This window comes from Lissotriton vulgaris, chromosome 2_1 (genome assembly GCF_964263255.1).
Source record: "Lissotriton vulgaris chromosome 2_1, aLisVul1.2, whole genome shotgun sequence".
Lineage (NCBI taxonomy): Eukaryota > Metazoa > Chordata > Amphibia > Caudata > Salamandridae > Lissotriton > Lissotriton vulgaris.
In genome coordinates, this window is record NC_141687.1 from 1,876,857,860 (window position 1) to 1,876,882,014 (window position 24,155).

General features: G+C 43.4%; 1 protein-coding gene across 1 annotated transcript in view; it reads left to right on the top strand.

The window, feature by feature from the left end:
- Nucleotides 1–15,717, top strand: part of LOC147733461 (protein FAM169B-like) — a 368,824-nt gene extending 353,107 nt beyond the window's left edge. Inside the window, exons 9-10 of the mRNA XM_086958079.1 lie at nt 12,369–12,980; nt 15,596–15,717. Of these exons, the coding sequence (XP_086814205.1) occupies nt 12,369–12,554 (186 nt within the window). The 3' untranslated portion in view covers nt 12,555–12,980; nt 15,596–15,717. The remainder of the gene's footprint in view (nt 1–12,368; nt 12,981–15,595) is intronic.
- The last annotated feature ends 8,438 nt before the right edge of the window (nt 15,718–24,155 follow it).

A 24,155-nucleotide genomic window follows, 5' to 3' on the forward strand; every position in this document is an offset into this window, starting at 1 on the left:
GTGTCCGATTGTCCAGGCCGGACCTAGGCTATCACCTAGCCCTGCGGATGTAGTTTATGGCCCCAGCTGTAGAGTATCCAGACATGCCAACCCTCCCGATTCAGGCGTGAGACTACTGATTTCAGTGCTAGTCTCCCGCCTCCCGATTCCTGCAAGCAAAAACCCGGGGGCATATTACCAACAACTAGCGATAATTTTTGTCTCTAACTTGTTTAGAGACAAAAATTATCGCCGCACATTGGCGAATTTTATCGCACATAAACCTTGCTATTAGCAAGGTTTATCGCAAATGCGATAAAAAACGGCCGCAATGCATGAATATCGTTGAAAAGTCAGCGATATTCATGCATTATCCAGCAAATGCTCTTAGCCATGTTATCCACTTCCCATTGGATAACATGGCTAAAACTGCTCAGGGCAGGTGTTAGGTTTTGGAGATATTCGCGCTTAGCGCGAATATCTCCAAAAGTTGGTAATAGGAGATAGCGATGGTTAGGGACTGTTTCCAGTCGCTAAAATCTTGGCACGCCCACTTTGCATGTCATTAGTGATAAATATCACTGATATGCAAAGCGGGGCCCAAGATGGTCGCTATCACCTTTTAGCTGTCACTAACTGGTGTTAGCGACAGCTTGGTAATAGGGAGATAATTTTATCTCTTTTTTTTTTGGCTTTTAAAGCCCAAAAAGCGGAAATAAACCCCCTTGATAATATGTCCCATGATTTCTCGGGGGTTTCAGCTGACAGGGCTTGGTATTGTGTTACGTGCTAATTCTTCCAGGAAACGTCAGAGGGTCGATGCAGGGGTTCTAGAAGGTGTGATAAACCATTTAAGCCTCATGAACAAGCGCATGGTCTTTTAAAGATTTGTGAAGTACTCGGGGCGGCGGTGTGTGTGTGCCCTCTTTCAGGAGCGGGCGGGGGGGGGGCACTGCCAGCAACTTGCCAGGCCAGGCAGTGTTCAACACGTGCATCACCCTTTCTCTGCCTGCTATTGCGCTCCATGCTTCGGAAAGGTAAGAAAAAGAACGTGCATTTGAGTTTGAAATGTCCGATCTTGTAGCTAGCAGTACACTTGCAAAGCCCACACATGACAATAACCCGATTCAAGGCCCCATTCACCCGATTTTTTAAACATATATAGCACTCCAACAAAGTTAGATTTTAAAACTTTATTAACATTTAACTATAATGAACGGAACAAAAACTGTAAAAACATTTAAACATTTTTCACCCAAAAAAGCAACAATGGTCAGAAGCTGTCTTTTGTGCGAATAGTCCCAAGGCAGCACAACGTGCAGAGTTCTGGACGGCACCCAGGTGATGTCGCCTGGGTGCCGCACTGGTTTTGGGATCCTACAATGCTGCTCCGAAAATTGGCGTGGGGCGTCCCGGGTGGGGCGGGGGGAGGCCTCGTCAGTAGCGGTCTGTTGTGCGAATAGTCCCAAGGCAGCAGAACGCGCTGAGATGTTGATGGCACCCAGGTGATGTCCAATAAACTGCCGCACTGGTTTTGGTATCCTACAATGCTGCTCCGAAAATTTGCGTGCGGCGGCCCGGGGGGGGGGGGGGCGTGGGGGAGGCGGCGTGAACAGGCCTCCCCAGGTGGCGGCCATCCAGCTGAGTTGCGCCCGCTCTTGCGGCTACAGCGTCTCGCTCACCATGTTGTTGAGTTGCTCCCACTCTTGCAGTGCAGCGATAGGCGCCTGCCACATGACTCTTAAAATGGCGGACGGCTCTTCGGTTTTGGGCCTGGTGCACTGAAATGGCCCTGGGACACCTTGGAACTCGGACGCTTGCCTGCTACGGCTTGGGCTCCATTCTCGAAAAGCGTCCCCTCAGCCGTGAAGATTCTACAAAAGTCTTGGGGGCCCCCGACTCCCGCAGGCTTCCGGTGGGGAGCGGCTGCCATGATTGTTCGCGAATGACCACGACGGAGCCACGAGATGGTGGTGCTCTCATGCTGACGCCAGCTTCAGTCTGAATGATCCAGAAACAAGGTGGGGCTTTCATCGTTTGGGAAAAAAAAATGTTCTAAACCAATGAAAAGTGTTATTTTTAGGTCATATGACGAAGCCTTCCATCTTTAGGAAACCAAAAGTAAAATGATCCAATGAAAAGTTTTATAAACAAGTCACATGACCTGTTATGCGGCATAGGGCTACAAAAAGCGTAGAAAATCCGTTGGCACGTGAGGCGGCGTCAGTAGCGGACCGATGTGCGAATAGGCCGAAGGCAGCACAACGCGTCGAGATCCGGATGGCACCGAGGTGGTGTCCAGCAAATTGCCGCACTGGTGTGGCCATCCTACAATGCTGCGCCGAAAGACGGCGTGTCCAGCTGAGTTGCGGTCACTCTTGCGGTATAGTGACTCGAACGCGCCGAGATCCGGATGGCACCGAGGTGGTGTCCAGCAAATTGCCGCACTGGTGTGGCCATCCTACAATGCTGCACCGAAAGACGGCGTGTCCAGCTGAGTTCCGGTCACTCTTGCGGTACAGTGAGTCGAACGCGCCGAGATCCGGATGGCACCGAGGTTGTGTCCAGCAAGTTGCCGCACTGGTGTGGCCATCCTACAATGCTGTGCCGAAAGTCGGCGTGGGGTGCCCCGTTGGCTTATGAGGTGATGTCAGTAGTGGACCGATGTGTGAATAGGTCGGAACCAGCACAAGGCGCCAAGATCCGATTGGCAAGTCCTGGATGTTGAGTGCCATAGTTGAGAGTTCTGAGCAGTGCTTGTAAGACTATCTGAAGCTTATTTGCACCTGCTGCAGCTTCACTGTTGCCCAAGGTGGTGTCCAGCAAATTGCTGCACTGGTGTGGCCATCCTACAATGCTGCGCCGAAAGACGGCGTGTCCAGCTGAGTTCCGGTCACTCTTGCGGTACAGTGACTCGAACGCTCCGAGATCCGGATGGCACCGAGGTGGTGTCCAGCAAGTTGCCGCACTGGTGTGGCCATCCTACAATGCTGCGCCGAAAGTCAGTGTGGGGTGCCCCGTTGGCTTATGAGGTGATGTCAGTAGTGGACCGATGTGTGAATAGGTCGGAACCAGCACAAGGCGCCCTGCACTGTTGAGCTTTTTTCAATGCCTGTTTTTTGTTGTTTCCCCTCCATCAAAAACAAAAAAAATATATAAAACTGTGCAAAAATACAAAAAAATGTTTAGATAAGCAGTGCTTGTAAGACTGTCTGAAGCTCTTTTGCACCTGCTGCAGCTTCACTATTGCCCTGGTGTGGACAAAGATCGCCCATGACTTAGGCTGATTGAGAGTTTGTAGAAAAATGGCTTCAGATTTTCCACATATTACTCTTCAACATTCTTCCTAAATGTAACAATGTGAGACTCACTAGGAGAACGGCTGTTTATCTTTCCTTTCAAAATGCTGCCAACAATATTTTCTGAATGGAAGACACCATCTTGTAGCATAAAGGGCCGAAAGGGGTTCTGGTCTGGCCGATTGTTGGTGGAGACATTTTGACTATATCTTGGACCTGCCCGGCCTCGCCCAAAATGGCGCCGGTATAAATGGGACTCGTAACTCCTTGCCCGCAAATGTATATCTAGAAAATTTTATTGTAAGTGGCCCTGTCTTATTTTAATTACAAAATGTACGTCCACCGATTCCGCAACTGTTAGACACCTTAGTTCTTGCAACCTAATGGCCCGCTCGTTACGTTCCTCTACAGTGTAAATGTCTCCTCATCATATACGATTTCAGTTTGCTCCGTGGCCGGCCCAGGTGGTTATAGGCCCGTATTTGTATACTGACATTTTCACAATAAAGTTTTTTAAAACAAAACACGGTAGTAGTATTTACATTGGTAAAGTTTTTACTTTTAGTCACTGTTTTCGAATCAGTAAAAGGCAAGTGAAATAAAGCAGTCCAATTACATGACGGATAAAAGGTATAATATGTAGGAACGTAGTAAAGATAAATGGTCAAGGGCAGTTGTGTTTTCCACTCCTGCAACATAAAGTGATCGATAAGAATCTGATAATCAGGCGTATCGGCGACTAAGACAGCAGGCCGAGTCTCTTTTACTCAACGGCTCCGTCATGGAACGAAGAAACGCCCTTTTTCTCGAAAAAGGAATATATTTTACTTGCAGGACAGTTGTAAATTTTCCGGGAAAGTACATTAGCCTGGAATATTATAACATATATGTTTTAAAAAAAATAATGTTCGAAAACAATAAAAAGCGTAATTTTTAGGTCATATGACCAAGCTTTTCATCATTAAAATAACAAAAGTAAAATGAACCAATGAAAAGTTTTATTAACAAGTCACATGACCTGTTATGATTACGTTACGCGCTGCGCGCCGCGCCCCGGATCACTTCCGGGTGCGAGAACGCGGCGTGTCATATAACGCATTACGCGACAACGTAGGTCAAGAATATAGTCAAAATGTCTCCACCAACCAGCGTTCGGAACACAACCCCTTTCAGCAGTCCAAAAAGTTCTGTTAAATGACAACAGAGGGGACAGGCAACAAGAACCATCAGTCAAAGAGGGGAGGGCAAGTTCTTCTCTTCCGGGTCATGTTGGGGCGCTACCGGAACTGATCGAATTGGTAGTCTACAGTGTTTCTGGATGTTTCAGACTAAAGCTGGCGTCAGCATGAGAGCACTACCATCTCGTAGCTCCGTCGTGGCCATTCCACGAGCAGACATGGCAGCCGCTCCCCACCAGAAGCCTGCGGGAGTCGGGGGCCCCCAAGAGTTTTGTAGAATCTTCACGGCTGAGGGGACGCTTTCGAGAATGGGACCCAAGCCCTATCAGGGAAGCGTCCGAGTTCCAAGGTGTCCCAGGGCCATTTTAGTGGACCAGGCCCAAAACCGAAGAGCCGGCCGCCATTTTGAGAGTCCTGTGGCAGCCGCCTATCGCTGCACCGCAAGAGCGGGAACAACTTAACTACATGGTGAGCGAGACGCTGTAGTCGCAAGAGCGGGCGGTAAACAGCTGAATGGCGGAAGAGGCACAGTGTAGCAAAAGCGGGCGGAATGGCAACTAAAACGGTAAAGGGGCGCCCCACTACAGCGTGTCTTCAGGTCAAACGGATTGTGGGACGAAGTCCAGAATAGAAGAGTCATCAAAAGGCAAAAAGTTCCCCGGGAGCCGGCCGCCTATGTCGGGGGCGATCTCAGGCTACACCAGTGCTATAAGACTTGGGGAGGGGGTCGGAGCCAAGCGTCTTCTCCGAGTCCGTGCCATCACACCGCCCCTGGGGGGCCTCTGTCAAGCGGTTTAGGGAGGTACCATATAACATTGTTTTCAAATGCAGTCAGGTCCACAAACGACCCTCACTTACTTTGAGAATAGTGAAGCTGCAGTAGGTGGAAATAAGCTTCAGACAGTCTTACAAGCACTGCTTTTGTAAACATTTTTTGTTTTTTTTGTATTTTTGCACAGTTTTATATTTTTTTTTGTTTTTGATGGAGGGGAAACAACAAAGCACAGGCATTGAAAAAGGCTCAAACTCAGAACTCTGAACTATGGCACCCAACATCCAGGACTTTCCATCCGGATCTTGGCGCCTTGTGCTGCTTCCGACCTATTCACACATCGGTCCACTACTGACATCATCTTATAAACCAACGTTATGTAAATAGTTATTTAATAAAATGTTTTACCCTGTTTCTTTGCTGGTGTGTTGTCTATATTTTTAATATTTGCATAGGGTTTGTCGTTATTTTGGGCGGGGTGGGTGACGGAGCCGAGCTGTCTTGCAGCCCTCATGGTGTGGAGCTCAGTTCATCTCACTATTTTCGTATTTCTCATGAAGGGTTGTTTATAATATTTCTATTTTAGCGAGGTCAAAAAGAGATCCAATTAGTGGCCTACTGATTTTGCTCGATTACTTTTATTTTTTTACACGATTTTTCACGATCTGCAAAGACTAAACAGAGTATTGCGACTTTGTGCTTGTTTGTAAATAGAGAATGAACCAAAGAGAATCAATTGTAAAACAGTAAATGCTTGGATAATAATCAATCAAATGGAGAGACAAGCAGGCAGGACGGATTACAACGGGGGTAAAGGCCTGCGTTAACTACTCTTCACTATCTGCAAAGAGAGAGTACTACTAAGAGAAAAGAGGGGAGGGGGGCAGCGTTCAAAGCACATCAGCGTGCATAAATACGAAAATGTTTTTATCTATCACGTACTTGACATTTTAAAGCTTTTCATATTTGCTATTAAAAAAACAATGAAATTCACAGAAAAAACCATAGGTTATAGTGGATATATAGTTAGGAATTTGCATTTACAAAACCTTGAAAATTCAATGAAAAAACCATTGGTTTTAGGCCATATATAGTTAGGGATTTGCATTTACAAAACCTTATTTTACTCGCATAAAACCATTGAAATTCCATATATAGTTATAAGCGCTAACTATATATCGCGCACCCGCAATCCACTGCTGATGATGTCACATATTACATCATTCATGACATGGTTAGTGACATCACTGATGACATCACTGATGACATCTCAAATGACATTACTGATGACATCACTGAAAACATCTCATTTGACATGACTGATAACATCACTGATGATATCATTCATGTGATAATACCATGAACCTCTTCAGACTCTAATATAACCTTAGATACAATCAGTGTAAACAGACAGTCACAGATTGTCACTCATCCATGGAGTTACTCACACACCTAGTCAGTTATGCCAAAAATCAATCACACCTCCATTTTCTCAACTATACAGTTATACACACCTTACTTATTCAAACATATACTAACACATATTTACTTTACTCTCTTATACAATCTCTGATACATGTTCACAATGATCCATACAGCCACTCACACATTCACTGGCTCTTATGCACAGTTATTTATAGATGTCAACTCTCACATGTACTGTGTTTTACATATGTACTTAATTTGACATGTAGCACTGAGATATCCATTCACTCACTAATACACTCATGCACAGTCAACCGCCCATACAGCTGTTTGCACATGCACTTTTGAATCTATACATATAGTGAATCAACTACTCACACATCTATGTACAGAGTCACACACCTTCCAGCCACCCATACACACACACTCAGTTTCCCATACAAATACTTGGACAACCAATCAACCCATACAGTTACTCATATAGCTACTGATCAACATATGCAGCAGTTTGTAGAACAACAGATATAATGATGCACAAATTAAAACAGTTTAGTCACTAACCCATGCACTCAGTGAGACACATTTAATCACTCACTCAATCAGTCAGTCATGCACCTAGTAAATCCTTCATCCAGACACTTATATATCCACTCATTCTTCAATATGTAAAACATATTTTAACTTTACAGAGACATACAGTCACTGGATGTTGTAATCAGTGATGTCATCAGTGATGTCATTTGAGATGTCATCAGTGATGTCATCAGTGATGTCACTAACCATGTCATGAATGATGTAATATGTGACATCATCAGCAGTGGATTGCGGGTGCGCGATATGTAGTTAGCGCTTATAACTATATATGGAATTTCAATGGTTTTATGCGAGTAAAATAAGGTTTTGTAAATGCAAATCCCTAACTATATATGGCCTAAAACCAATGGTTTTTTCATTGAATTTTCAAGGTTTTGTAAATGCAAATTCCTAACTATATATCCACTATAACCTATGTTTTTTTCTGTGAATATATATATATATATATATATATATATATATTTAAATACATTTTTTTTATTTTAATATTTATATATTTTTTAAATATATTTATATATGAATTTTAAATATTTTATATACAAGCTTGGAGGAGTGCTGGACTTCTATCGGAGGATGAGTTTTGTTTCTTAAAGAAGGAACATCCGGTAATCCCGTCGTTTTACCTAATACCGAAAATTCATATGTTATTGATGACACTAGATGTTTCGGCTCTTTACACCTCCATAAGACATTGTGAAGGACTGAGAGCAATGGAACTTTACCTCAACAGGCGCCCCACCAATTTAGTGGCACATAACAAAATGCTACTGAATATGGCACAGATGTGCTTGGAACAGAATTTTTTCATCTTCAATGGGATTATCTACCAGCAGGCCAGGGGTGTGGCAATGGGGGGCTGCTTCTCCCCAAGCTACGCATGCTTGCACGTGGGGATGTGGGAGGAGCAGGTCCTCTATGGCCAACACCATGAAATTTCTTCTAACAATGTTTTACTGTACCTGCGGTATATTGATGATTTGTTCCTTATTTGGAGGGGCAGCCTAGAAAGTGCCAAAGACTTTGTGAGGTTTTAAACAGAAATAACATCAATTTGAAATTTACTTCCAATATTAGCTCAGTAGCTATTTGTTTTTTAGATGTGGAGGTATTTGTTGCCAATGATGCCCTCTCAACCAGGTTGCACAGGAAACCCACCGCGGGCAACACCACGTTGCACGCGACAAGCCATCACCCGGGTCATCTGATTCGAAGCATCCCTTATGGGTAGATGCTCCGGATCAGAAGAATCTGTAGTTCCGATACAGAATGTGCAGCGGCGCGGAATCTAGTAGACTACGATTCCTAGCCAGAGGATATTCTAATGCCAGTTTAACCAAAGCTATTCAATGTACCCAGTCCATTACAAGACCGGAGGCTATGATACCTAGAGATAGGTCACATGAGTGCAATGTCCTGGAGGACGACGGTTCTCGTGAAATATCCTCGCGCATTGTACTTACGTACAATCGCCAGCATGGGGAACTCAGAAAAATCCTGTATAAAAACTGGAATCTTGTCCAAAGTGATCCTGTCATTGGGCATAAGGTAAAGACAAAACCTCTTTTGACTTTTCGTAGATCACCTTCCATCGCAAAGGCTTTGGTTAAAAACACTGTGGAACCTAAACTTTCAAATACCTGGTTAGCTTTGAGCAGAGGTTTCAAAACTTGCCCTGAGTGTAAAGCGTGTCGATATGGGAGCAATAGAACACATTACAACTGTCCTTTCCAACAAGAACCCATTGCCATCAGCAAAAGGTTAACCTGTAGAACAGATTTCGCCGTGTATGTGCTGGAGTGCCCTTGTGGTCTCAGGTATGTCAGGAATACTCGCCTGCCTGCCCACAGGAGGATACTCCAGCACATACGGGCAATTGTGGGGCATGACCAATCTTATCCGGTTGCCATGCATTTTGAAACCAAGCATGCAGGTAATCCCAATCAGCTCCAGTATTATGTGAATGATACTGTGCCAGCGTCAAGGAGGGGAGGGGAGGGGAGGGGATCGTGAGTCCAAGCTCCGTCTCCTTGAGACCAGGTACATACTGGAGCTTAATTCAAAAAACCCGGGAGGTCTCAACGATAGAGAGGACCTACACACCTGGCTCTAGGTTTCTTTTGACACATCTGCAACCTGTCCGGATAAATGATTCCAACTGAATATTTATTGTATATACCATGTTTTAATATAGGTCCTGGTTGGCATTATGAGAACAACTTATGTAATGTTAGTATAGTGGTTTTATTGTCTTTTTTTTAACAAAAAGAGAATATGTTTGTCTTGCACATTTTTCACATATTGTATAGCACTTTGCACATCACGATTGGCACTTCACAGTTTTTCTGGGCAGATTATAAACAATCCCAAAGCCCACAAGGGCGATATGAAAGCATTAATAAGTAGTGATGATGGCATTATTTAGCTAGGACAAAAATGGGAGATATAGGAATGGCAATGAGATTGATGTAAAGCAAATGCCCTTTTTTGATCATGCAGTCCAAGCGAATATAGGGATCTTGCAGGGACGGTGCAGTCCTACTAGACATTAAGTAAGGACGAGAAGCGAGAGATCTCCTTTTGATTAACATTGGCCACTGTGGCCTTCATAAAAAAGTTTGCACATGGTCTAAGTTTACAATATCGTATTTAAAGATGTTTTTAAATTTGGCTGCCTTATATATGAGATTTTATGGGTGCATTGGTTTTTGTAATATTTTTGAATTTATTCATGTATTTTTTCCGTCGATTTTCTACCCATGAAGTATTTTTACTATGTCCTTGCTGAAGTATATTGCACTGTCACTTTAAAAGTCTGTCTTGAGCTGTGTGGTATGTCATGTGATCAAACCTCTTCCTGAGGCGAAACGCGTTATGGCGGACGCGCTAGCACGAAATTAATTAAATTCACTTTTCTGCACCAGCAACCCCTGGGTCTACTCTTCCTCATTCGGACATCTGACAGCGTGCGCTGGGATATATATATATATATATATATATATATATATATATATATATATATATATATATATATATATATATATATATATATATACACACCTTTACACCCTAAAAACTAATCCCACCCTGGTCCCTTTAAATACCCCTGCACCCCATAATCCTAACCCACCCTTACTCCTTAAAATACCCCTCAGACAATATTATTTCTGCTGAAACAATAAACACCTTTTCTTAGTCATGGGGCATGTACAGTAAATCAGCCCATTTACTGTACATGCCCCATGACTAAGAAAAGGTGTTTATTGTTTAAGCAGAAATAATTGTCTGAGACCATTGTCTTTAAATAGCATTTATTACCCAGGTCTTTTTGACGTTTTGGGTCACCCCATTGTCTTAATGGTTACCTTAAAATACCCCTGCACCCTACAACCTTAACCCATCCTGAACCCTTAAAATACACCCTGCACCCCAAAACTATCCCTGAACCCTAAAAATACCCCTATACCCAAAAAATTGAATACCCACTAAACGCTCAATAAACCTTATCACCCCAAAACACTAACCCATCCTAAACCCTAAAAATACACCCTGCACCACAAACCCAAATCTATCCCTGAACCCTAAAAATATCCCTGAACCCTAAAACTTTAATACCCTCTAAACTCTTAAATAAACCTCAGCACCACAAAACACATACCCATCCTGAACCCTAAAAATACTACCCGCACCCAAACCTATTCCTGAACCCTAAAAATGCCCCTGTACCCCAAAACTTTAATACTCTCTAAACCCTCAATCAACCTTATCACCCCAAAACCCAAACCTATCCCTGAACCCTAAAAATACACCCTGCACCACAAAACCCAAACATATTCCTGAACCCTAAAAATACCCCTGTACCCCCAAACATATCCCTGAACCCTAAAAATGCACCCCAAAACCCAAACCTGTCCCTGAACCCTAAAAATACCCCTGTACCCTAAAACCCAAACCTATTCCTGAGCCCTAAAAATACCCCTGTACCCCAAAACCCAAACCTATCCCTGAATCCTAAAAATACCCCTGTAACCCATAACCCAAACTAATCCCTGAACCCTAAAAATACCCCTGTACCCCAAAACTTTATTACCCTCTAAACCCTTAAATAAACCTCGGCACCCAAAAACACAAACCCATCCTGAACCCTAAAAAACCACCCTGCACCCCAATACCCAAACCTATCCCTGAACCCTTAAAATACCCCATCACCCCAAAACATATACCACAGAACCCCAAAACATATACTCCTATACCCATACTTACCTTATCCTAACATATATAAAAAAACATGCATTTACCATTCACACATTTACAACGAATTTCGTTGCAAATGTATGCGTGGTAAAATCATATAAAATGTGATGCCATGCGTTATAATGGCATTGCGGAGTCATGGTAGTTGCGAAATAAAAGTATGCGGAGTGATGGTATGCAGGAAGAAAGATTCGTGATAATGGGTGTTTACCGCTGTGCACATAACCAGGCAATAAAAAAAGGCATTAAAAAGCAACAATAAACATGAGAAGACTGCACTTATCTGAATTGCTGCTGGAGCAGTGAAGCAAGAGGGAGATAGAAGGGCTACAAGGACCGTTATACAGATGGCAGCGGTGTGATTGGACGGACTGTTAGTGTCTTTTTCCCAATTGTTCATGGGGTATGTAGCAATATGGTTTAAATGATTTTTTGAAAATGGCATTTGGAGAAAAATAAAGTGAAGAGAGAACAGCCTAAACCTCGCCCCCGGGTTCTGATATAGACTTTTCATTTGGATTTCATTGACAGGTGGAGTTGAACTGTCCATGTCAGGTTGTGACATATTTGCATTTGAAACCAGTTCTGAAAGCTCAGTTGTATATGAATGGTATTTTAACCAATAACCTCTTAAAATATGATTATATTTTCTATACTACCCTGTAATGATTCGGCATCTTTCATGTGTTTTACTGAAATGGTGACAGTCCTGCTGGGAGTGTCTCTCCTTTTGCTGCAATAGTTTATCAGATTCTGCTCTCTTGCATTGCCCAATCCTATCCATCGTTAGCCACTTGGGCTCCCCTTTCTACAAAGTGATGTAGGATCTTGAAAGTCTTTCTATGCATTAAATATTTACTTTTGTTACAGGGCGTGGTCGATTTTCCCAAGTTGGACAAAGCCTCAGAGGTGGTGCTTGACGGAAAGGAAATGAGACCCTCCAACGACTGCAAAGAGGATACTGTCCAGAAATTGATGGACCCTTTATCTTTAGTTACGAACCCAAACAAGAGGAAACACAAGGAGGACGATGATGGGGACAGTTCTTACAAGTAGTGTAAATCTGGCTCTTGATGTCTTCCTCTAAGCACTTCAACAGGCAGCACATCATCAGAAAGGAGAAGCTATTGGACAAATTACTACGTACAATTCAGTTTACGATTGAAAACCACTCTCAGTAGTGTTTAATACTGCAAGTACCACTATTAAAATTGAGTTCTTCCTTTTTCTTTTACGTAACTTTTTCTTTTCATGCGAAGTCCTCCCACAACTTTAACATTGGTTTCTCAAGCAACACTGAGATGATTGTGCAAGAATTCACAAAATTAGTAATGCATATCTTTTAATTAATTCGCTATAGAGTGCAGTGGTTTAACTGGTTCATTAGATTACTAGTTACATAAGAAACTCCAGCATTGTGCCCAATCATGCATGTAGCAGATTTTTCCAAATGGGTTCAAAGCATGCATCAAAAAATGTTGAGTGCACTCAAGTCAAGTCAAATAACTTTATTTCGATTCCACAAAGAAATCATAAAAGTATACATAAATATAAAAACACAAGCTACAATAAAACCACGGTACATGTTTACATAATGCTGATTTTCATAAACATTCACTATCGGTTTCTAATAACAAGAGCTGATCTAATAGGGGTAGGAGGATTGATGGTACCCCTACCTAGCAGATGTTTGTGTAGGGCTGCTGATCTTGCTGGGGGAATAGGTGGGGTACTCGGATAAAAATCATACAGATCCCAAACGGAGATGGAGCCATCATTTTCATGGGGCTGGGAGGATCGTAAGTAGGGGACTGTGTGCCTGTCCCTAAATTTAACTAGAACTAGATCCCCGGGAATTTCTTTAGGTGATGACCCTAACCAACCCACCCTTCTAACGCACAGAATGCCACCGTCTTTGTTGGGTGGGAGGGGTCTATTTTTTGATAACCAAAACAGGACCTTGTGCAATAGGTCCTGATGTCTTTCAGGTTTCCTGTGGATAGGTGCAGGTACTCCTGCAAGAACAAGCACAAAGGGGGCGGATTCTGGAGGCAAATCTATGCAAGCTACTCTGTTAGGTTCTGCTCTAATAGCAGAGTATTTAGATAACGCAGGTTTACGGGCAATTTTGATGGCAGTTGGGGGTTGTCTTTTGGGAGGTTGTCTATCGGTTAGAACATCTTTTGTGGTATTGATCACAGGTGTATGGGCGATTTTGGTAACGGTGTGAGGTAGGCAGTTGGGAGATTGACTTACAGTTGGGACAGTTTTTGTAGTGTGAGGCACTTTGGGAGCAGTAGGGAGAGTGGAACAATTAGATCTAACAATCTTTGCCGGAGGGAAAGAATTGGCTTTAATAATAGTCTCTAGGTTTGTCACCCTATCCCCTAGGATGTTGATTTGATCAAGCAGGGGTGCTATTACAGATCTTAACATCAATTCAAACTGGGGCAATAGTTGCAGATGGGTGGATGCTGCTTCGTCGTCCAGAGTTTCAGTGTGCATCTTGGAAAAGATAGGATTTATGGCAGGCGAAGAGGGATCAGTACAGAGTTTTTGTATTTTAGCTTCTGTTTTGTGATCATTAACCCCGTCGTGCTTCCTTTTCGCACTTTGGCCTTGTGACAATCCACTATCTTGGCCCTGTGGCAGTCCAATAGCTTGGTTGCTATCCTCCTTGAGTGATAGGGGTGGATCGCAAGGTCTATCTGCGCGAGGGTCGATAGTAGAGCCTTTTACGGGGGAAGGGGCTATAACAGGAAGAAAATTAGTCCCGCACAAAGCATTTAGTTCCTCCCAATAAGACAATTTTTCCGAACTAACAGGGGTTTGTGGGAGGGTTTGAGTTGGATTAGTCCCGCAAAAAGCATTTAGTTCCTCCCAATAAGACAATTTTTCAGAACTGACAGTAGTTTGTGGGAGGATTTGAGTTGGCTCTAAGGGTTGATGGCAGTCATCGGTATCTGTTTCGCTGATGGTGGTATGGGTCCTATGGCTCTGAGTGTACGTGTCCATTTCCTGGCCCGGGCATCGTTTTCGAATAAAAATTGGATAGGCCCCCTTAGATGTCATGATTTAGGTAATATGACTATGTTAGTGAAACGGAAAGTCCATGAGTCGTCTGCAAATGAGAATGGGCACTATACCTTCTCTTGTGGGGATGCCTAGGGGAGTGGCCTGTCCCCGTCCTCCTCGTGCTGCTAAGGGTCGTAGAGGGCCGCCCTTTGCCCGCGGAGCGCTGCTTTAAGGCGCCTCCTGGCGCTCTCCCGATGTCAGAAGGCAGCGCTGCCGCTGAGGCTTCCGGGAGATGTAGTCCCGGGGCGGCGGCGCTGTACGCAACAAAAGTTTGACTCCTGGCGGTGGCGGCTGCAGTGGGGGCCTCCTCGCCTCCCCCCTCCAAATCGAGGAAGTGTCCCCACCACTCAGTCAAACAAGAGCCCAAGAGTCCAAAGTAAAAACAAATTTTCTGTCCCCCGTCTAGGCCTTTGTTGCTGGACCGCAATGCATGCTGGAGCTGGCAGTCCCGCTAGTACTATAGCTGCCCCCAGTAAAGAGCCACTACGGGGTCACGAGTCTCTCAAATCAGCCGTATCTCCGCCGAGAACACCCTCTGCGCGATGCCCTCTGTGCCAAAAATGCCACAGTACAGACAGTACGGTAATTTCCGTGCAGCAGCCAAGCTTTAGACTCACAGGGCTATAGGCAGACACAGACTCCAGCTTCAGAACTCTTCAGCTGCTACAGGTGGAGCACACCATTGAGCCCTCAGCCCCTACCGCTCAGGAATACAGTGACAAAATAAATAAATCGCTGTCACAGTCAGCCCGCCTGAGCGCTCACCTCAGCCTTGCCGGTCTCGGCAGTTTCAATAGCCCTACGGTTTGGCGCTTTGGCGGTCTTGGCAATCAGGTCCGGCGTCCTACGGGATCGCTCCGGCTCTCATGCTCAGGCTCAGGCTTCACGGAGCATCAGGGCGAGAGCAGGGGTTACAAGCTTCTGCCTCAGGGGGGGGCTCGGGGTGGTTTCAGACATCTACCCCCGCGTTTTGCACAACGCGTGGAAATGAGGAAGCGGCGAGGAGCATCAGCGGCTTCCAGGGGCAAAGCAGTTGTACTCAGTGGTCTCTGATCCATGTTGGCATTAATGTCTTTCCTTAATCCGAGGGCTGCGATCGAAATAAAGTGCCTTTTTTATTTTTGTAATAAAAGAATGGAAGACATTTTTCGTTGTTTTATTTTTTTTAAATGTGTGGGAAAATGGGGTGTCTAGTGGGGCAGAACTCATGTCTCACTTTCTGTCTGCGCAATGGGTACATTTTTTCAATGATCTTGAACTTTAAGAAAAAGTTGAAAACTGGTCAACGTGCTGATGGAAATAACATTGAATGTGCCTGTTTACAAGGCTATCCAGAGTCAAGTTGCGAAAGATTTCCTCTCAGAGTTCCAAGCAAGATCTTAATAGCTACTGTAAAGGCCCAGTTTAGAGTGGAGGCCAAATGGCCATGCACGTCTTTTGGAGTACTTGGCAAAAAATGTTGAACATACGAAGACTGAAAGTGGCTCCAGTAGACAATCTGCAGATGTTTGAGACAGAAGAGATAGAAATGAGCAACAACTTGGAGAGTTTCAGAGATGAGATCAGAGTTGTAAGAGAATGAAGTGCAAAATGAGAGTAATTAATAATTTAGAGTAGTTCATGGAGATCCAGCAGGGCTCAGTGCAATGACTATTGGGGGTGCGGGCGAGGAGGAAGGTGTCTTATTTTAACATATTTGTTTCAGGACCACACCGTGGTGCTTAGCGAGATGAAGCAATACTTTCAGAATGACAGGCATGTATGAGAATGATCGGAAGGTCCACCAAAGAAGATAACCGCAGCCAAGATGCTATCAAACTTAATCTTTTTAGATAATCATTAGGGTCCAAACAGATGCTATTCATGTCTGAGAACTTTAGACTATACTTTTAAATGGGACTCTGCGTTCTTTAAAGAGTGCAATTAAGATGACAAAGACTAAATGCTTTTAAAACCGCCAAACGTCTGGTACTATCACTTGTAAATAACTATTAGCAGACTATCCAGACTTCGCTTTTTCAACATTGAGGGGCCACGGATCTCTTCCCTGGATTGAGAGAAATTATACCGCAGAACTGAGCAAAGATTTTCTCTTGCTGCATCTTTTGAAGAAAAGAAGGAACTGTCCTGAAGGAGCACCTGCCTTATTCAGGCAAGGACGGTAGCCCAGCTTTTCGAAGGGGAGCCATGAGGAGGACAGAATGTCAGGCTCCGCCAAGATTGGAATTCTTAATCCCTCGCCCATCCTGCCCAGTGATACCTATTGTGAGAGAACCCCCCCCTATAACAGAGTGTAAGCCTGTGTACCTAATACCCCTTGAGGTCCTATTAAACCTGACTGGATGCAACTCTTAGGAAAGCATGAGGACCCCAGCATCGCCATCTAAGAACTTGTTGATTCTTTTACTCCTTTGCTTTGAATCTTTAAATGGGACTGAACTATCTTCTTACTTTAATGGTGGTAGAAGTCTGTAACTTTGTATCCAATGTATGGTTAAACAAACCTCTTTGTCCTATTCCGTTTGAATTGTAGAGCTTCTAGTGCGTATTATTTTATTTAATAATTTCTTTAGGAGATTTGGTCTCCCCCTTGCAATATGGTTCTGAGAGTAGTGTATTTGAACCTTATTTCAGATTTTTGAGTTAGTTACCAATTAATGGTCCTTATTGGGTGACTAACATTTGTGTTTGGTCATCCTAAATCCCATCCTTCCAATCGGCGGGGACAAAGATCCATCCGAGGACCATTCGCCTCTGTGGTGAAGGTAATGCTGAAATCCGTCTATCTGTACGGACCCAGTGCAACTAGAGGGATAGATGAGTACATAGTGAAGTGAAAGTTAAAATGTAAAATGTTTATACTGCTTACGCTGTAACCCTGACTGAACATTAACTTGTTTGTGAATTGATGTGCTAATAGGACTCGATGTCTACCTCACACCACAATTCAAGAGTAAATTGGACTGGTACCCTCCAAGAGTAAATTGGACTGGTACCCTCCAAGAGTAAATTGGACTGGTACCCTCCAAGAGTAAATTGGACTGTTACCCCCCTCACCCGCCCCCCCCCCCCCCACCCCTGAAAGTCAAAGTCTAAAAAGGAGTTACTTTTCTTGCAATATGACCATGTTCCTTTGTTTCCGTGGACATCCAGTAATACTTATTGCAAAGATTACCTAGGTGGCCTCGACTCACACAGGTCGAGAAGTATTCCGATAGTGGGAATTTCTCCCCTCATTTAGCTGTGCTCTTCTTCTCTTCCTTTTTCCTGTTCCTGGACAATTTATATCGCAACAATTCAATTGGATTTATTTTATATGAGGTGTCTGGTGTAAGGTTAGGGCATACACCTCAATGATTCTCTCTATATACATTGTGAACCCTGTGTTTTGTATTTACTGTAAGCATCATTATGAGATTACATTAGTTAAGTCAGGCCTTGCTTACACCATTTTCTATCTTCATGGTCCCTGATTAAACAGTGTTTTTTTTGGAACGTGTTTTGCACTGGCAGTATCGATGTCATGGTTTCATAATGTGACAGAGGCAGTTAAAGTTCTATTGGTGTCTCCATGATCGTGGAGTTTTGTTGATTTCAGTTTTGAACAACTTTAACTCTTGACATTGTGCATTTGGGCCCTTTATGTTCTTACCCTTTCCTGTGTGTGCTTAATCTATCATGTTTGCTTTGAACATTCATACTCAAAACTGGGCTAACATCGATGCTGCCTAGTGGATGCAGCCTGACAGCTTTTGACTTGTTCATCCACCGAATGCATGGTGCTGTAGAAATTGCTTTCACAGATGACCCCATCCCAGGCATTTCCCTCCACACTTGCCTACACTTTGAGATCGCAGGTTGGCTCTCAGATATTGGGAAGTTGAAGTTCAAATGCGCAAAGAGAAATTAAGGTTTAAGAGATTTGCAGGAGGTGTGGTTGGCGCACCTACCAGCTCACATCTGTCCTGCAAGCCAAAGCTGGCTGTACATTTCTATATTGATTTTACATATAGCAACTGACCAGTTACATTCAGTACTCATTGAAATTGAGTACTTTATTACAGTCACTTAACCAATTACCCATTGTGATTGTTGAACATACATAAACAATATATCTGTATTAACAACCGTTGGACCACATCAGTACCCCCAGTAAATTTTCCCTTGGCTTTGTGTAAGCTAAAGCTGCCTTTCGGCTAAGGTACTTCCGACCAACAGGCTGAAATAAAGGGTTAGAGAGCTATTAAATTGGCTGCAGGATGGTTGCTTGAGCCCAAGCGAGTCTTGTACATATTGTAATGTAAATCGAAACCCCTGTAAACCCAAGCTACCTGTTCACTCAGGCTATGACTTTGATTACTCCATTTTTTAGGGGAGCTGCCTATCTCTTTAGTGTGCTGTGTTCCAATCCTTTTTTTCTTCTGACGGTTAATTCTCATCGCATATTCTTCACCTTGTGAATACCCCCAGGCGCCAGACTGAATCTGGAGATTTTTTATAGCATTGCTCCCGCTTGCCAGTAGGTGTTGTTGTGCAGCTCACCCACTGGCTTTGTCTTACTCCTGAAGTAACATTAGAGCCTCATATATTATTGCTGCCTTTGCTCACTGAACGTTAGTTCCTTTCTTGATTTCAAAAGTGGATCCGGAGTTCACTCCCTAACATTTTTTTTGTCTTTGCCAAGTTTTCTAACAAAAACATTTCTCTGTAGTGTGCTAGGGAAAATGTCCACCCTCCTGCCTCCTCCTTCCGGAAGCTAAAGGGTTTAAACCTTGTAGGGAGTATCACAAGTAGATGTTGGTGGCTGACCCCCACCTGGTACATTACTGATCCCTAGTGTCCTTGTGTAGAAAAGCAGATTTTCCCTAGATATCCTCAAGCACTGCTTGGCTTTAATCGCATCTAATCCACTCGATTATTATTTAATAAAACAAAGAGGCAGGCGCTGGAGGCTGAAAAGTAAAGAACAGATTTATTTACTCCAGAGGAGAGCACGTAGCTTCAGACACACAGAATGTCTTCAGGAGATTGTCTGACAATTTCTCTGCTGCCTTCCTTTTTATACATTTTACAGTGACTTCATTGGTGGTCAAACATCCTTAGAATTCCTGCCTCCAGCCAGTTCCCACACAGACCCACCAGCTGTCGTTTCCCCTCCCAAATCTAACAGATGATTGCCATCTTGCAGCTGGACATTCCAACAGGACATAAAAGTGTGTGGGATCGGTCAGATGTAAAGGTTGTGCAAGTGATAAGATCAAACATTTCTGTTCGTGCAACAAGTCTTGCTGTGTGGGGGCAATAAAGTACGTCCACAAGGCTTGGTTTACAGCCTGGGACCGGATCAAGTGGCCATGTGCAGTTGGGGGTTATCAGAAGGCCCGGCTCAAGTGCAGGGGATGAAAGGACAAATGTGTTTTAGTGGGAAGTGTCTCCGGGGCTTTGTCAGGCTGACAAGGTTTTATGATCTTAGTGCATTTGGTCATGCTGAATCAGGGCACCGGGGATGGTTGCAGGGTCAGGGTGAATCATAGGTGACTTGCAAAGCGCAAGATGGATGCCGTTTACGTGTGGACAGTGGCTTCTTGTTAGGCAAGATGGCGCCGGTGATGTTCATGCTTATAGACTATTTTTCAACAGTCGCCCCTTTGAACATTCCCAAGACATCTTGCTAGTCTATTCTGATCTGTGTCTTCAGTCTTGCTGAATCAGGGCACCGGGGATGGTTGCAGGGTCAGGGTGAATCATAGGTGACTTGCAAAGCGCAAGATGGATGCCGTTTACGTGTGGACAGTGGCTTCTTGTTAGGCAAGATGGCGCCGGTGATGTTCATGCTTATAGACTATTTTTCAACAGTCGCCCCTTTGAACATTCCCAAGACATCTTGCTAGTCTATTCTGATCTGTGTCTTCAGTCTTAGGTGCACAAAGGGTTTAGACATGGGGAACACGAGGGCGGCGTGCAATTGGGTTGTCTATTGCGGTCTTTGTTGGCCTATTTATATTACGGGCAGATGAAAATAATCCTGTTACCAATGCGGACAGAATCGGGAACAACCATATGTAGTCAATGTGATAGGCGTGGAGGCAGTGCATACAAAATTACATTTGTCGTATCATACGTTTAGATCTGGAGATGGGCATATTTATTAGATGATGCAGAGAGTTCATTCAAATACAAACATGATATCATACACAATGGTCTGTCAGGATAAGGGCTATTAAGTACATTACTTGAGGTCATCACTCCATGGGGATCCAAACTAAAATCCATATTCATGAGGACAACTGGTGTTCTATGATTATTTTACATGGTTAACGCTTTCTTGGTTATTCGTATATAGTAAAAGTGACCGATGCAAGGTTTCAAAGGAAAATCTTTTTCTTGTCCAATTGGGGCATAATCAATACAAAGTGGTTGGGAGGAAATTCAACCTAATATAAGTGATGGTCAGGGGGTGGAAATGTTCAAAAAGGCTCTTCTTTCCAGTGTCTTTTTACAACGAGCCATCACTGGGTTCTCTCATTGTTCTTCTTCTGTCATTGGCGCTGTTGAGCACCGGCGGTGGAGCTATGCTTTCAGCTCTGATCCAGATTTCACGTTGCAGGGCATGGCTGTTCTTGCTTTTGGACCACAGTTCTTTCTGCTCTGTTCCCTAACTAATCTATCATAGGTACCTTAGACAGGGTACCCGCACTCTATTCTTTATCCGTGAAGTCCATCCCTACTAACCCTATTCTATCAGTGTGCCGTGTTTCTTCGACAAGTCAATTAAAAAAAACTCCATATGAAAAAGGTGGTGTGCTTTGGAAGGTCGAGGGAAGAGAGGGTGGAGTGGGGTCAGATCTGAAATGGACCAAAGGGGGCAGAAATTTCACACAAGTGGGCCCATAAATCAGGCTCAATGGGCTGGGACACTTTCGGCACGGGCGGATCAACAAGCTGGGGGCTCCTGGACAGCCCTTCTTTCGTTCATTCTCCTTGTTGGGAGTTGTGCCTCTTCCAGCATCTCTTTGCTCTGCGACTCCGCCTTGGTCGATGTCATAGGTGTTCCACGATCTGCAGCCAGGCTGTGCGTCACGTCCGGTCCCTCTCCTCCGACGACTGCATGATATCTTTAAATAAGTGAAAACATTTTTTAGAGAACTGGCAGGGGAAGACGTTTACACAAGGCAATTTCTCTCCCAACCCCAAGTAACTGGGGAAACGTTTATCGGTTGCTCAAAACGACGATAGGGTGGATACTTTTTAATCCTTACATTGGGGTATGCTATTAACTCATAAATCATTGCTGTGGTGCAAGTTTGCAAGCATTTCTATGAATTTCCATCATTATTTTTCTCTTTGGTGTTCATTCCTGTTATATTTTGCAGTTGTGGCAAGAAATCTGATATCTATCAATTACATGATCTATCAAATTCAAACCGGACTCCAAGTCTTGCAGGAACTTTGCCTGAATGAACTCAAAGGCTATCTGGTATTGCACAGCCAAGCTGTATGTTGCCAAACACTGTTGGATGGCCCGAAAGGGGTGATCCTGGTGAAGTTGAGGACGCAGGCCTCTTCTCTTTCTCAAGAACTTTCTTGCATTACAAGTCATCAGGTAAGTCCAAGTCTATCAAGAAACACAAGAAGTCGCAGTGGTTATTCAACAGGCTTCTCAAGTACTGGAACTGCAGCTCCTGTCGGTTGAGTTCAAGATCAATATCCGGATGGAAGTCCTGCAGCCTAGACAAGCTTCCACTGAACCACTTCTTCCCTTTAATGAAACCCAAACGGGTACAGTGATTAGTATGTTGGTCATACTTTGTTCTTTGCCACCAGTAAATCGGCTAGTGGCCAGAAGACACAAACCTGTACCTGGTTACCCATCTTTTCCAACGCAACACCCTATCCCTGAAAGGTTGGTGATCCAGGCATCCACCAGTAGACTAAATCCTAACTTATTTCCTGCTACACCTACTGATGAGAATCAATACAGATGGATGTGATGGAGCAGGGATTTGAGTAAATAAAACCTGCTCAGATTACATTTACCATGGTGTAAGTTATTAACAAAGCTTGAAACGAATTGAAAATAATTAACATAGTCGAGTAAAATAATTATAAAGTTGCGGGCAAACGACACTGTGACTAAGTAGGCCACAAATGATTTCTGTAGCGTAAAAATACGAAAAAGATATGTAGTGTTTGTTAACATAATTAAGCAAATATTAATTACAGAATAATAGTGAAATTATTTTGTTCTATTATACTAAGGAAGAGATTGATATGAAATCATGAGATGAAGCTTTTGTTTTTGAATGAATAATAAAATGATGGTTATTTATCCCAGAGAAACTGCACGTTTTACAAGAAGCCCTCAGCATTGTTGTTGGGGTTAATTTTGCTTTAGAATTTAGAAATACAGATGCCGAGTTTATTTCTACAAAGCTGTCTAATGTGTTCTTTATTCTCGAGTGGCTGCTACGTATCCATTGTATCCACGATGCTTCCTACTGTTGCAGGGGAAAAAACCTGTTACTTATGATAAACTGTACTGCTAAATGTTTCTAAATGCATCTGAATGTGTGCGCTGAGGAAGGAAAATATTTGATTTCCTTTGCTGAAGGACAATGATGACAGCATGGAAGTAAAACAATAGACGTTTGAGAGGGAAGAGCGATAGAAGTGGTGTGACTGAACACCCAATGCCTAACAACCAATCAGAAAAAGGATTTTCTCTGATTTAGTTACAAGAATAAGTAAGAATCGATAATCATTAGGTATAATTATTAGTGTTAGATTCGGAGAAAGGAGGCAGAGGCAGAGAGAGGAGAGTGTGGTGTTAGATTTATCTGAGGCTTTTCGTGTGAGCTGTTCTTTTATGTACTTGGCCGATACTGTCTGTAAGCTGACTCCTTGACTTTGCTCCTCATTCCTTTTGAGGATAGTCCAAGCTTTCCCTTCCGGCAGGAGGGTTAGCATTTCCAGCTATTAACACGCTGTGCTATAGTTTCTAGGTTCGTATGAAATTCTGTATTTGCATTATTCCTATTGAAAGTGCTCTTTTGTCTCTTACACTATACCACTCCACTCATGCTTCTGAATTGAGATGTTACTTCGATTACCGGTATTTTGTTCCTGAGTGAATATTCAGATTCGATATTGTGCTTTGTTTTGACTAATTCATATATAGTTTACAAAGGAAACAGATAAAAGCAAACTAACAGAAACTGAGTCTGTCTTTATTCATTATAATGGTGATAAAGAGATGTATATAAATGTATATAGAAAAAGGTATAAATATAAATATTCTTTTTGTTCTAGGTCCTCATAAGGGGAATATTTCATCTAAGTCTTTTGCCAAATCCCTGTCAAATTCTCCGGTTCGTTGGAGGGCCTGACGTAATATGGGCCAAAATATAGTCTTATAAATAGAGAACAATATAGGCAAATAGGCAAACTGATTATAGCGTGTGGTATAAATGGTTATTCACTCTGCTTTGGTTACCAGAAACCCTTTTCCTGCTGTACCTCGAGATGCATCTTGGAAGAGGGTGTTTTCATCAGCCATTCTAGCCTCCTGTTCTGTAAATGCCA